This window comes from Mugil cephalus, chromosome 23, assembly GCF_022458985.1.
Source record: "Mugil cephalus isolate CIBA_MC_2020 chromosome 23, CIBA_Mcephalus_1.1, whole genome shotgun sequence".
Taxonomy (NCBI): domain Eukaryota; kingdom Metazoa; phylum Chordata; class Actinopteri; order Mugiliformes; family Mugilidae; genus Mugil; species Mugil cephalus.
Genome location: NC_061792.1, coordinates 15,362,338 through 15,376,474, shown reverse-complemented (window position 1 = coordinate 15,376,474; position 14,137 = coordinate 15,362,338). Strand labels below are relative to the sequence as shown.

At 46.2% G+C, this 14,137-nt stretch overlaps 1 protein-coding gene and 1 pseudogene across 1 annotated transcript; one reads left to right on the top strand and one right to left on the bottom strand.

Annotated features, from left to right (window-relative positions):
• Positions 1-24: 24 nt before the first annotated feature.
• LOC125000638 lies at positions 25-6,997 on the bottom strand (annotated as a pseudogene).
• LOC125001235 (X-linked retinitis pigmentosa GTPase regulator-like) lies at positions 6,303-14,137 on the top strand (the record flags this gene model as incomplete). Its single annotated transcript, XM_047577157.1, has 16 exons — positions 6,303-6,306; positions 6,436-6,551; positions 7,791-7,920; positions 8,555-8,680; positions 8,922-9,014; positions 9,414-9,476; positions 9,567-9,725; positions 9,903-10,052; positions 10,230-10,388; positions 10,683-10,838; positions 10,922-11,046; positions 11,166-11,357; positions 11,439-11,625; positions 11,947-12,041; positions 12,125-12,184; positions 12,581-14,137. Coding segments are annotated over exons 1-16 (3,372 nt in total), but the record flags the coding sequence as incomplete, so codon positions are not given.

The following is a 14,137-nucleotide window of genomic DNA, read 5'->3' as shown; positions in this document are numbered from 1 at the left end:
GCAGCTTGTTGTAACTCAGGTCCAGACTTTTCAGATGGGAGGGGTTGGACTTCAGAGCTGAGACCAGAGAATCACAGCTGATCTCTGACAAACCGCAGGAACTCAAACTGGATAAAGAAAGAAGAAAGAGCATTTTCACTCAATCAGATGTGACTCGTTAGCACTAATTAGAAACCACCTTGGGACTGAATTAAGTAAAAGTAAACTGTATGGATGGAAGATCTGAATGACCATAATTTGGATCTACAGTAGAAACAGACAGTAACAGACCCCAGATTCTCCAGTCTACAGTCTGGACTCTCTAGAAATCGACACAGCTGCTTCACTCCTGAATCCTTCAGCTCTTTATTGTAACTCAGGTCCAGCTCCGTCAGATGGGACGGGTTGGACTTCAGAGCTGAGCCCAGACAATCAAAGCTGATCCCTGTCAAATCACAGCGAATCAACCTGCAGAAAGGAGGAAACAAAGAAAAGAAAAAGACAAAGTTCAATGTTAAAGAGACACGTTAAATATACAAGGAACCAGAGGACACAAGTAGGATGCAGGAAAACATGAGAGAACATGAAAAACAACCAGATGGAGATCAGTTCACAGCTCCATTAACCCCAAGAAATCCAGAAACTCTGAGCTGATCATCATATTAACATGGAGTCTGACCTCAGAGTCTCCAGTCTACACTCTGGACTCTCCAGAAAACCACACAGCTGCTTCACTCCTGGACCCTGCAGACTGTTGTTACTCAGGTTCAGGTGTTTCAGATGGGAGGGGTTGGACTTCAGAGCTGAGACCAGAAAACCACAGCTGATCCCTGACAGACTGCTGCCACTCAACCTGAAATGGAAAGTTACAACGTTATGGATGGAGGTAAGTTCAGATGAGATCAGATCCACAACAGTAACTGACCTCAGAGTCTCCAGTCTACAGTCTGGACTCTCCAGAAAACCACACAGCTGCTTCACTCCTGAATCCTCCAGCTTGTTGTTGCTCAAGTTCAGAAGTCTCAGATAGGAGGGGTTGGACTTCAGAGCTAAGACCAGAGGGCCACAGCTGATCGTTGAAAAACTGCAGCGGCTCAAACTGGATAACGAACGTATCAAAGAAGTATAAGTTGCGGCTCAAATCACGTCTCTTATTATCTTATTAAATGTCTTCCAACAACAGTCACATATGGACATTACAGAGTTCTTCAGGTTATATCTCCCTAACATCTGACTGACACTAATCAAGAGGGCATTTACCAAAGTTCCTGTTGAGAATAAGTTTCCTTTTTGAGTTCTTATCTCTCCACTGCAGCTCAACAGGAAACACAAAGATGGCAACACTTTAATTAGCTTCTGGTTCTGTCCAACAGTCCAGACAAAAGACATCATCTAAACTGGATCTCTGTTCTCCAGAATCCTGCTAATAAAATACATGCAAACTGACCTCAGAGCCTCCAGTTTACAGTTTGGACTCTTGAGTCCAGCACACAGCTGCTTCACTCCTGAATCCTGGAGGCTGTTTTCATTCAGGTCCAGCTCGGTCAGATTAGAGGACTTGGAGCTGAGAACTGAGGACAGAGCTTCACAGCTTCTCTCTGAGAGGTTACAGTCACTCAGTCTGAAGACAAAAAAAACAAAAAAGAACTAGTAACTTCTGTCACTGGCTGAGAGACTGATGTTCATTTACTGATGATGTACTTACTGAGCTCTGTTGGAGGCTTTGACCACTGGCAGCAGCCTCAGGAGAACCTCTTCTGAAGCAGAGTATTTCTTCAGGTTGAACTCATCCAGATCTTCTCCTGATGACAGTAAGATGAAGCCCAGAGCTGACCACTGGGCAGGAGACAGTTTATCTGTGGAGAGACGTCCTGATCTCAGGGACTGTTGGATCTCCTCCACTAGAGAACCATCATTCATTTCATTCAGACAGTGGAACAGATTGATGATTCTCTCTGCAGACAGATTCTCACTGATCTTCTCCTTGATGTACTGGACTGTTTCCTGATTGGTCTGTGATCTACTTCCTGTCTGTGTCAGCAGGTCTCTTAGGAGAGTCTGATTGGTCTGCAGTGAAAGACCCAGGAGGAAGCGGAGGAACATGTCCAGATGTCCATTTGGACTCTGTAAGGCTTTGTCCACAGCACTCTGATGTTGATGTATTCTTCTTTTTAATAGTTTAGACCACCAGGATCTTGGCTCTTCCATCAGGTTGACATCAGAGTTGATGAAGCTCAGATGGACATGAAGAGCAGCCAGAAACTCCTGAACGCTCAGATGGACGAAGCAGAACACCTTGTCCTGGTACAGGCCTCTCTCCTCTTTAAAGATCTGTGTCAACACTCCTGAGTACACTGAGGCTGCTGTGATATCGATGCCACACTCTGTCAGGTCTGATTCATAGAAGATCAGGTTTCCTTTCTGCAGCTGATCAAAAGCCAGTTTTCCCAGAGACTCAATCATCTCCCTGCTCTCTGGACTCCAGAGTGGATCTGTCTCAGCTCCTCCATTATACTTGACCTTCTTGACTTTGGCCTGAACCACCAGGAAGTGGATGTACATCTCAGTCAGGGTCTTGGGCAGCTCTCCTCCCTCTCTGGTTTCCAACACATCCTCCAGAACTGTAGCAGTGATCCAGCAGAAGACTGGGATGTGACACATGATGTGGAGGCTTCGTGATATCTCGATGTGGGAGATGATCCTGCTGGCCTGCTCCTCATCTCTGAACCTCTTCCTGAAGTACTCCTTCTTCTGGGGCTCAGTGAACCCTCTGACCTCTGTCACCATGTCAACACACTCAGGAGGGATCTGATTGGCTGCTGCAGGTCGTGTGGTTATCCAGAGGCGAGCAGAGGGAAGCAGTTTCCCCTGATGAGGTTTGTCAGCAGCACATCCACTGAGGTGGACTCTGTAACATCAGTCAGGATCTCAGTGTTGTGGAAGTCCAGAGGAAGTCGACACTCATCCAGACCATCAAAGATGAACACAACCTGGAAGTCTTCAAAGCTGCAGATTCCTGCTTCTTTGGTTTCAGTGAAGAAGTGATGAACAAGTTCCACCAAGCTGAACTTTCTCTCTTTCACCACATTCAGCTCTCTGAAGTCAATGGAAATACGAAGAGGATGTCCTGGTTGGCTTTGTCTTCAGCCCAGTCCAGAGTGAACTTCTGTGTTAAGACTGTTTTCCCAATGCCAGCCACTCCCTTTGTCATCACTCTTCTGATTGATCCATGTCTTCCAGGTGAGGCTTTAAAGAGGTCTTCTTGTCTGATGGTTGTTTCTGGTCTGTGTAGTTTCCTGGATGCTGTTTCAATCTGTCTGACCTCATGTTCATCATTGACCTCTGCAGTCTCTCCCTCTGTGATGTAGAGCTCTGTGTAGATCTCATTCAGAGGAGTTGAGTTTCCAGCTTTAGCAATCCCCTCAAACACACACTGGAACTTCTCCTTCAGAGCAAATTTGAGTTTACGTCCACAAACCTGAGGAAAATGTTCTGAATGAACAAACAAGAAATAATATAGATGAATACATCATACATTGAAACATTTAATTTCTCCAGCAGCTTCAGTGTTTAGAGAAATCCTCTTACTGCTCTGCAGACAGTCAGCCAGCTCCTTCTGCTTCATTCTCCTCAGGAAGTTCATTGTGATCTTCAGAAATAAATCTCTGCTCCTCCTCTGCTCTTCATCCTCACCCTCCAACACCTCCTCATCCTCCCTCTGACTCTCTGAGCATTCTGGGTAATCTGTACTCAGAACCTTCTGGATCTCCTTCAGCTCGTTCTTCACAAAAGTGATGATGTTGTCCTCCAGCAGCTGGAACAGAAGACGATATGAATGACACAAGCAGACCGAACAATCCACTGGTCTACAAAGAGCAGCATGGAGATGATGTGAAGTAGTTGTTGTACATGTACAGACCAGAAAGATGGAGTCCAGCTGTATCTGATGCTGCTGGGTAGACTGACCACTGTGAACCTCTGAGCTGTGGATGAATCAACAACAGTTATATTAAATGATGTCTGAGAGACTTCCACAATATCCATTTTTTGCAGGACACACGATGCTTCACACTCCAAGGAACATGGCTGAGTTTTAAGTGTTGCAGCTTCCTCTTGATAAAAACACAGTATATAATCTGCACTCACTGATTTACAGGTTAAATGTTTTTATGTTATCAACAGTTTACCTCTTTGACCCAGAGAGTTGCTGTTCTTTAAAGTCAATGTTGCGTTCAGTTGACCAGTCACTCTTGAGGGACACACAGCTGGATTCAGGTTCAACAGAGGCTGGTCTGAAAGCAAGGGAAATAAAAGCTTATCTTCACACTGAATGATTTCAGACCATCACAGGCCCATTAAAATCAACATGTAATATATGTTGATTATAGTATTTGCACCACCTTCATTAAAATGACTCAAAACAACAAATCAGGTCAGACCAGAGTCCATGTGTCCAGGAGTGTTTCCATCAATGTGATGAGACTCAGTTTCTGGTTTAGTTTCTATAAATCAGGGATTTGTCTCATGTTTGTGTTGAAGTGTTCAATGACAACGGACAGAGGAGCTTTGTAAGGAGCTCAGAAAAAGAGTTGTTGTTGCTCATCAGGCTGGAAAAGGTTCCACAACCATCTCTAAAGAGTCTGGAAGCCACAAATAATCCACAGAGAGTCAGACAGATTGAAGACGACTGTTCCCCTCCACAGGAGTGGTCCACCAACAAACATCACTCCATCATAGTGGGAGAGGAACCAGAGGAACCCAGGGGAACTTCTAAGCAGCTAAAGGCCTCTCTCACATTGGCTGATGTTCATGTTGATGAATCCACTCAACAACCAAAGACACTGCTCTCTGTCCACAAAGAACATTTGGGATAATGTTTAGTGGACAGACGAGACCAGAGTAGAATAGTTTGGTTTAAATGTTTGGAGATGAACCAACACTGCATTCCAGCATCAGAACCTCATCCCTCCATGAAACATGGGGGCGCTAATGTCCTGGTTTGGGCCTGTTCTGCTGCATCTGCTCATCATTGATGGACCAATGAACTGTGAATTCTACCAGTGAACTCTAAAAGAAAATGTCAGGACATGAGTCCATGAGCTGAATGTGAAGAGAAACAGGGTCATGGAGGAAGACAAGGAGCCCAAGAACACCAGTGGTTCTCCAGAAGAACCAGATTAATGTTTAGGGACAAGTTAAAGAAGCTGCTGTAGCTGTTACCACAAACATTTAGTTACAAGAAGCTCACAGCACAAGGACTCAATGATATGTAATACTGGTTAATTTCCTGAGTAAATAAACACAAAAGTGTGTTTCATGTGTTTGATTGGGTTCTCTTTGTCTACCTTCAGGACTTGTGTGTGAGTGAGTCATTTTTATGCCGAAATGTTGGAAATTCAGAAGACACTGAATGTGTGTGTGTGTGTGTGTGTGTGTGTGTGTGTGTGTGTGTGTGTGTTACAGCAAAGAAGGACTAAAAGGAAATGCCAATTTACCATCTAAAGTCTGGTTTACTTTACATCTTCCAGATGTCAGAATATACATGTAGATGAAGAAGAGTGATGCTGGGCTGAGTTACAGTTGAACTGTTGTCTGTAAGAATCAGTGAAGTGACGACTGACCTGTTTAACACAGGGATGGGTTCAGGGACTCTGTCCTTACTCTGGTCCATGGTGAATTCACATCCACATCAGCTCACACACTCTGTCTACCTTCACCTACAGAGGAAACACAAACCATTCATCCAAACATTGACTGAGACCATCTCTGCTGTATCAGTATCAGCTGTGAAATATTCAGATTAGTATCATAAACTACAAAGAGACTCAGATCAACTCATCCTCCAACTACGTCCAAGGAGAGGAGGCTTTTACAATCATAAACCACGCCTGTAACCATGGCAACTGAAAACTGTGCAATACTAACACAGGATTTGATTTCATAATTATCATGTGTCTGACTCTTAATGGAGGAGAGGTCAGTTTAATAAGAGGAGTTACAGACTAGTGAGGCAGCAGACATGTAGTATCGTTGTGTTTAGTCCATGTCTGTCTGATGGAGCTGTGTGATTGCACATTTAACATTTTGCACATTTCAAGTTCTAAAGATTTGCACATCAAAAATTCTCTTTACAGCTAAATAATCCGAGCTACGCTAGTACCATCATCCATACTTGTAGGTGTTTTATATTTTTATTCTCATTTTTTTCTACCTTGGTTAGCTTATCTTGTTTTATTTATCTTGCCAGACACAACTATTAGTATTATATACTTTTCACTTGTGTCTATATCATAGTTACTCAGTATCTATATATTATAGTTACTATGGGTAACGACCCTGGGACCTGAGTGCATAATTTCGTTTCAGCTCATGCCTCTGTATGGTTTTGAATGACAAATAAAAATCCTTGAATCCTACGTGTAGTTTTAACAGAGGCCTGTCTCCGCTGTCCTCCAGCCTCTGTCCCCAGAGCTCAGGCCGCTCTCAGAGGCTCGGACAGCGGGACAGAGGCGGCTCATCTCCGCCTCGTCCACACACTGATGGAGGCTGAAAAGCTGCATCGGTCTCAGAAAGTAGCAGCACAAAGTTCCTCTACTGACGATCAACTCATCAACTGCTGCTACAAAATGTTCTAGTAGGCGTCCTTTATTCCGTCATTAAACCTTCAGCTCTGACTAAACGTGAACTGTCAAGCTTCAGATTTCTGTTGTCTCTGAGCTGCCAACAGCTGATGTTAAAGAAGGAAAAACTGACACAAACAAAAACGGTTTCCATTACCTTGACATGAAGATCGCACGGAGAAAAAGATCTGCGCCACAAAGTCGATGTAAAGTAAAGGAAACTCCAAGAGGCGTTTACATCAGATAAACTCCGTTATTGGATTCTTGCACTGCAGTGTCCGAGGCACATTTTATGGCAACTCCCGAGAGTGCAGCTTGCACAGGAAGCGGCCCGACAGTGGTCTGCAGCCTACAGCGCAAATAGTTGAACTCAAAAAAATGTCAACAATGCAAGGAAGACATATACGTCAGAGGGCATAGATAATAAAGAGGAAGATTTGTTTGTATGTCTTGGTAATGGATGTTTATCCATTATATTCAGAGATTTGTGTATGAATAGTTATAGCTATAGTTTGAGATATGTTGTTTGCGAAAAGTGCTTGCTGCAGAGCATGATGTTAATTAATTTATTTATTAGTAAAATAAACATGTACTTTTTCCTAGATAATGGGAGGGTCAAGAATATCAGCCCCGTTTAAGTTTACTTGCAAAGGTTTGATACATGTTGAGACTAGGACAGCTGACTAGGACAGAGCAGGAAGGAAACAGAGTCTGAGAGAATATAAAGAGAACAATAAAGAGCCGTTCTGAAGTGATAAAAGTTGCAAAGGAGGGAGTCACACAGCTGCAAGGGTCAGGACAAGGTGAACGTGAGGCCTGTGTCAGCGAGGAACAGGTAAGAAGGGCTTTCTTTTCTTTCTAGGGCTCTGTCCCAGGGGATAAGTCACCAATGATGGGAGGGTTAAGTCTAAACCATGACTCCTCACCACCTGTAGAAAACCAGTCCTATTCATTTTGTTGAAACTGTTATAATTTTGTCAAACTACTAATTAAATCTTCCTTATCTGGGACGTTTGCCTATCTATCTATCTATCTATCTATCTATCTATCTATCTATCTATCTATCTATCTATCTATCTATCTATGTATCTATCTATCTATCTATCTATCTATCTATCTATCTATCTATCATTATCTATCTATCTATCTATCTAATGCGCGCTGTCTCTTAAGAATAGTGACGCCTCGTAGCCTAGGAGACGTTTTGTTTACTTCCGGGTTGTCGGAGACGAAAACAAGAGGTGCACCCAGCCACCCACCGCCGAGCAAAGCGGATTAAAGTCCCGCGTTGATGGCGGGGAGGCCGAGGACGAGATACCCGGTAAATATCCGCCGTTGTCTCCTCATTTCTCCGCCGCACCGTCAGGACGGAGCATTTTAATGTGAAGCGTTAGCCCGCTGCCACATTAGCTTCCAGTTATTAGCTTTAGCTCGCTGGTTCTTCGTGAAGACCTCTGTTGGTTTACCTGTCAGCTGTTTGTTTACGCTGCTCCTCTAATCCTCATGACTCATTTAGCTGCTGATATATTTATTTCCTCTTTATATCTTGTATATATATGTCAGTTTTCAGACACGCTAAAATAATAAAATGCATAAAGAGCACTGAATGACAAAGCAAAGTATTGAATTGCAAACAGGTTGTACCCAGTACAGAGTAAGTAGTGATAATAATAATATTACACATGTTATGAGTGTTCATTGTGGAGCCCAACATCAGGAGGAACAAAAGAGCTCCCTACTGCTGTTAGATCTTTAAACAAACTGAGAAATAATTAATTATGATGTTCAAAGAAATAATGAACATAATCCCAGCCTGCAGCCTGAGACATGTCAGGAGTATTAATGTTATTGGATGGACGGTTACACACAACCAGTAAACCACCAATAAAGGTGCTGAATAACCAGTCACTCAGTTTTTCTTCTTCTCTTGTTTCCATTTATTTATTTATTTACAGAGTCGGGGGCAGTGTTCACGTTTGGAAAGAGTAAATTTTCTGACAACATCCCGAGTAAATTCTGGCTAAAAAATGACGTCCCCTTGAAAATATCTTGCGGAGACGAGCACACGGCCTTAATAACAGGTGAGAGCTTCTCCTGGATATTACTGATGTGTACTTTACTGCTGGAAACGACACATGTGTGCTCCAATCATTGAAATGTTTATTTGTATTTATATGAATTTTAAGAATTAAGAATCTTTTCATTTTCAAACCAAATTTTAAGGCTTTGAACAACATTTGTGTTTCATTCTCTGAGCGCTGAAAACTGTCTGCTGCTGTAACGTGGCTGAAGCTCAGAGATTTTCTGTGTTTGTCTCCGCAGAAAATAAGAAACTCTTCATGTTCGGCAGCAACAACTGGGGCCAACTGGGCCTGGGCTCCAAACTCACTGTCAACAAGCCCACTTGTGTCAAAGGTTGGTGTTTAAATAGGTGAAAGGAAAGTAGTGTGAGCGAGTGCTGCCACTGACAGCTGTCTGGGAGAAAGAAGAACAAACGCACTCCTTCATTCAAGCTGCTGCATGTTTGTTAATCTCAGTCTAAAGGGTCTAATCTGCTTTAATCTGGACACAGTGACTCAACTGAGTCTCCCCTGCAGCCAGTTTAAAACAAAACACAAGACAATGAAGAAGCTTCACTGGGACAAATATGCAAAATCCCCAACTCATCTCTGACTCAGGTCTACTTCCTGGTGTTCCAGCTGCGTCATACAAGCTTCATGAAATCCAACCGTCATCACGACATTAAGCAAACTCCTCGTAGGAGGTTTAAAGGTTCAGATCCGTATTTGCGTTGACTGCTTTGTGCTCTTTCAGCCTTGAAGTCAGAGAAAGTTCATCTCGTGGCCTGTGGAAGGAACCACACACTGGTCTGCACAGGTCAGAATCTGGATCTCAGAGTTTTAATTGAGTCACAGGGAAACATCCACCTGATCCGGTGTCTGTTCATGTCTGCGTGTGGGTTTGCAGCTCAGGGAAAAGTGTTGGCCTCAGGAGGGAACAGCGAGGGTCAGCTGGGCCTCGGCGACTGTGAGGAGAGGACCAGCTTCCAGAGACTGGATTTCTTTGATTCACTCGGACCAATCAAGATGCTGGCTGCTGGTTCAAACACCTCGGCTGCCCTCACCGGTCAGATTCAGTTCATTCATTTCACGGTTTAATCAAATCATTCTCTAATGTAGTTTAGGACATTTTGTATTTCTAGATGTCCTGTTTTTTAGTTATTAGATATAGAGACAAACGAAAGACAGAACAGAATAAACTCTTAAAAGATGTGTTAAATGTTTCCGTCTGTATTTGTGGCAGCGAGCGGTAAACTGTTCATGTGGGGCGATAACACTGAAGGTCAGATCGGTTTGGGGAAGGAGAGCCAGGCGTCCTCCCCACAGGAAGTCAGCGTGGGACGAGCCGTCCGCTGGGTGTCCTGTGGATACTACCACTCTGCTTTAGTGACAGGTGAGCGGTGACCAGGGCAGCTACAAGCTTCAGCTCACACTTCAGAAGGACTCTGCACACTGGACGTCCTAAACCATGGCGAGAGGACATCCCGTTGTCATGGAGATGATTGTGTTGTCATCAGGTTGAAAGTTAAATGTGGAGACGTGGACCAAGTGTTTGTTTTCTGTGCCTCAGTGGACGGAGCTCTGTACACCTTCGGGGAGCGGGACAGCGGTAAACTGGGTCTGGGCACCGAGCAGCTGCCAGGACACCGAGTCCCTCAGAGGGTGAAGAGCATCAAGGAGCCGGTGACACAGGTGGCCTGTGGGGGGGGGCACACGGTAGCCCTCACAGGTAAATGTGACACGTCTGGTTTCATGTCTTCACTCTGTCTTAGATGCAGGTCAGAGCGATCAGGATTAAAAGCAGGAAACCTGCTGAGTAGAGCTGGAAACTGTATTCATTCAGAAACTTCTTTTTCTTTGCCAGTGTCTGTTGAACACTGACATTTTTAGGAAACGCACTGATAACTGAAGACGTCTTTAAAGACGGAGGGAAATCATTTGCTCCTCTCGGTAGAAATATGACGTTTGACCAGAAGCCTTCATCACATCCCCTCCTGACCTCAGTGGGTTTGATCTCTTCCAGAGGATGACGTGTACACGTTCGGCCTCGGTCAGTTCGGACAGCTCGGCCACGGGACGTTCATCTTCGAGTCTCGGCTGCCGCGTCCCATCGAGCACTTCAAGAAGGGCCGAGCCTGTCAGGTGACCTGTGGAGAGAACCACACAGCTGTGATCACAGGTAAATGACCCTGGTCAGATGGCTCCAGCCTTCTGGTCCAGTCTCTTCACTGGTCTGATGAGAAAACCTCTGGTGTTTGTCAGACGGGGGTTTGCTGTACACGTTTGGAGACGGCCGGCATGGTAAACTGGGTCTGGGAGAAGAGAACTTCACCAACCAGTTCAAACCAACTCTGTGTCCACGCTTCCTCAAGTACAACGTTCAGGCAGTAGGGGCTTCACATTGACTTCACGTGACGTGTGGAGGATTTGTTGAAGGCGTTTCCATTCGTCACAGTCATATTTGACCAGCAGGTTGTAAAAGCAGGTGTTGTGTTGACGTGTCCAGGCTTCGTGTGGTGGATGTCACATGGTGGTGTTGGCTCGGCCGAGGGACGGCGGCTGTGGTGACGTGACTCTGGAGGAGGACGACGTGATAGAAGATTATGTGGAGAAACCCTACGTGGAGCTGCTGGGGGACACGGCCGACGCCTCCACCCTGCAGAGGAGCCTCTCTGCTCGGGTTCGCAGGAGGGAGAGGGTCAGCCACTTCTGGATTCTGTGTTTAGACTTTACTGGTAATAATTTATCTTGATTGACTGATCCGGTCCTCCTTGTTTAGGAGCGATCTCCAGACCAGTTTGGAGCCATGTTCCGAACGCTGCCCGCCATGACGCCCGGCCGCCTCCACCCGCCGCTACCCGTCTCCAGCCACACCATCCCACCCAGACTGCCTCCGCCTGAGCTGAGCCACAGAAAGGTGCTCAACGGCACTCACCAACATGGGAGCGCAGGGTCAATCCACCAGGGTACCTACCTCACCTCACCTCACCTCACCTCCCTCCTCCTCCTCCTCCTCCTCCTCCTTCTCCGCCCAGTTCACACACTTATTCTCTTTAACATCACTGCAGCTGAGAGAAGCTCAACATCATGTTCTGTCTCATCAAGTTTCCACACGTCAGTTTCCTCGTGTCCACTCACATAAAGAAGTGATTTGTGTTTGTTTGGAACAAACATGATTCATTCACCTTAAAAGAAGCCGCTCAACTCTCTTGGACTTTCCTTTACTGGCAGAATACGTCATGTGATGCGGTGAACCCTGCATCCTCATGTTGTCCGTGCTTTCTCAGAGCAGGCAGGCGGCGAGACAGACAGCGTTGTGGAGAGCATGAGTGACAGCGACAGCGTCAGAGGACTGGGAGAAACCACAGACTTCCTCAACATGGTGAGAGGCCCCTGACTTCATCCTCTGGGTTTGGGATGAGTTTGGTTTGTGCCGCTCATCGTCTCTCTGCTCCCTCCTGACAGACACATGTGATGAGGATGGATCCCAGTGATAAAACTCTCACTCTGTCTCCAGTTCAGAAGGTAAAGAAGGACACTCCATCACTTCACACTCCACCTCATCCTCATTAGTCACAACCTCTCCACTGTTCTGCCTCCATCAGGCTGCTGTGTCAGGTTGTGTCTCAAGTCTGAATAATGAGAAAGTTTTTTAAGCATGTCCACTGAACATCCACCTCGTAAATCCAAAGAGCTTCCCTTTAAGGAGCTTTCAGTCATCCAATATATTTAAAGGACCTGAGGCAACCTCTTACTCCAGCTTGATAAATGAGGGAAACCAAAAAGAGCCCCAGTCCTGTTCTGAAGTTGATATTTTCCTCTGTGTGTCTGTCGTCCTCTTTGACTTTTCCTCATGCTTCTCTTCCTCTTTAATGCATGCCTCTGTTTCATCCTCTTCCTGCTTTCTGGTGCCGGGAATAGAGGAAGGGTGAGGATGGTAAGGCCATTAACAAGCAGAGCCAGAGAAAGGAGAGCAGTCTCTCTTCCACCTCACCGTCTGGTAAGAGTCAGACGGCGTCCTCCCGCCGGGCGTTACCCACAGAGCTCCTGAGGAGCCACAGCGCTCAGTCTCTGGCCTCACAGAGCCCACAGAGACTGAAGGAAAGCAGCCTGGACAAGGAGAACCTGATCATGGCTGTGGAGGAGCTGCAGAGGAGACCTGCTAAAAACAAACCTCTGAGTCTGGAGGACGTCAGGAAGGCTGCATCCCAACGGCGTCCCAGGCCAGGTCAGGGTCAAAGTCAGCTGATAGGGCTTGGCAGGGAGCCGGCAACAGAAGCTGAACAGAGTGAAGCTAGAAAGACAGTTTTAAGTATCAGCTCTGGAGCAGCAGTGGGAAAAGTTCAGCAAGTAGAGTCTGAGCCTGTGAGGCGTAGAAGAAAAGCCATAGTGGTCCAAAGTCAGCATGCAGGAGTCAGGGCAGCAGATAAACACAGTCCCACCAGCCTCCACCTGAGAGAGGACCTGGACCAGGAGAGCACGAGAGGGACAAACAGAAAGCCCCAAGCTACAGAGGACACGGACCTGTCAAAGAAATCAAAGAATGAGAAAAACAGGAAAGAGGCTCAGAGCAAAAGCCAGTCAGAGCGAAGCCAGAAGAAGTGGTCAGAGGTCAGTCTGCTCTCTGGAGCCGCCTCAGTCGCAGCAGGATCACTTTTAATCCAGGAAGTGGCAGCAAGGACAGAGAGCAGCCGGCCTGGAGGCAGAGACAGCGGGAGCTCATTCAGGGACCAGCCCCCGGTCACCATCAACATCACTCCTGCTCCTGAAAGACCTGAACTCAGGACCAGTCTGGACCACAGCCAGGAGGACGAGGAGGAGGAGGAGGAGGACGAGGAGGAGGAGGAGGAGGACGACGACGAGGAGGAGGAGGAGGAGGACGAGGAGGAGGAGGAGGAGGATGAGGAGGAGGAGGTTGGTCACGGGGCTGAGAAAGTAGCAGAGGATGAAGAAGAAGAAGACGAGGACAAAGACAGTGACACTCTTCATCCTAAAGATCAGTCAGAAACTGATGAAGATGAGGAGGACGAGGAGGAGGAAGAGGAGGAGGAGGAGGAGGACGAGGACGAGGAGGATGAGGAGGAGGTTGGTCACAGGGTTGAGAAAGTAGCAGAGGATGAAGAAGAAGAAGAAGAAGACGAGGACAAAGACAGTGACACTCTTCATCCTGAAGATCAGTCAGAAACTGATGAAGACGAGGAGGAGGAGGAGGACAGAACAAGTGGGGTGAAAGGAGGTGAAGATGAGTGTGAAGAGAAAGAGAGCAAAGGAGGAGATGTAGAAGGAGAGGAGGAGGAGGAAAGTGAGGAAGGGCTGAGTCATGATACAGAGAGCAAAGGAGGAGAAACAGAGGAGGAGGAGGAGGAGGGAAGTGTGGAAAGAGAGAGTGAGGAAGAGGAGGGTGGCAGTGAGACAGTGGAGTCCTCAGAGGAGAGAGAAGAGAGTGGAGTAAAGAGTGAGGAAGAAGAAGAGGAGGAG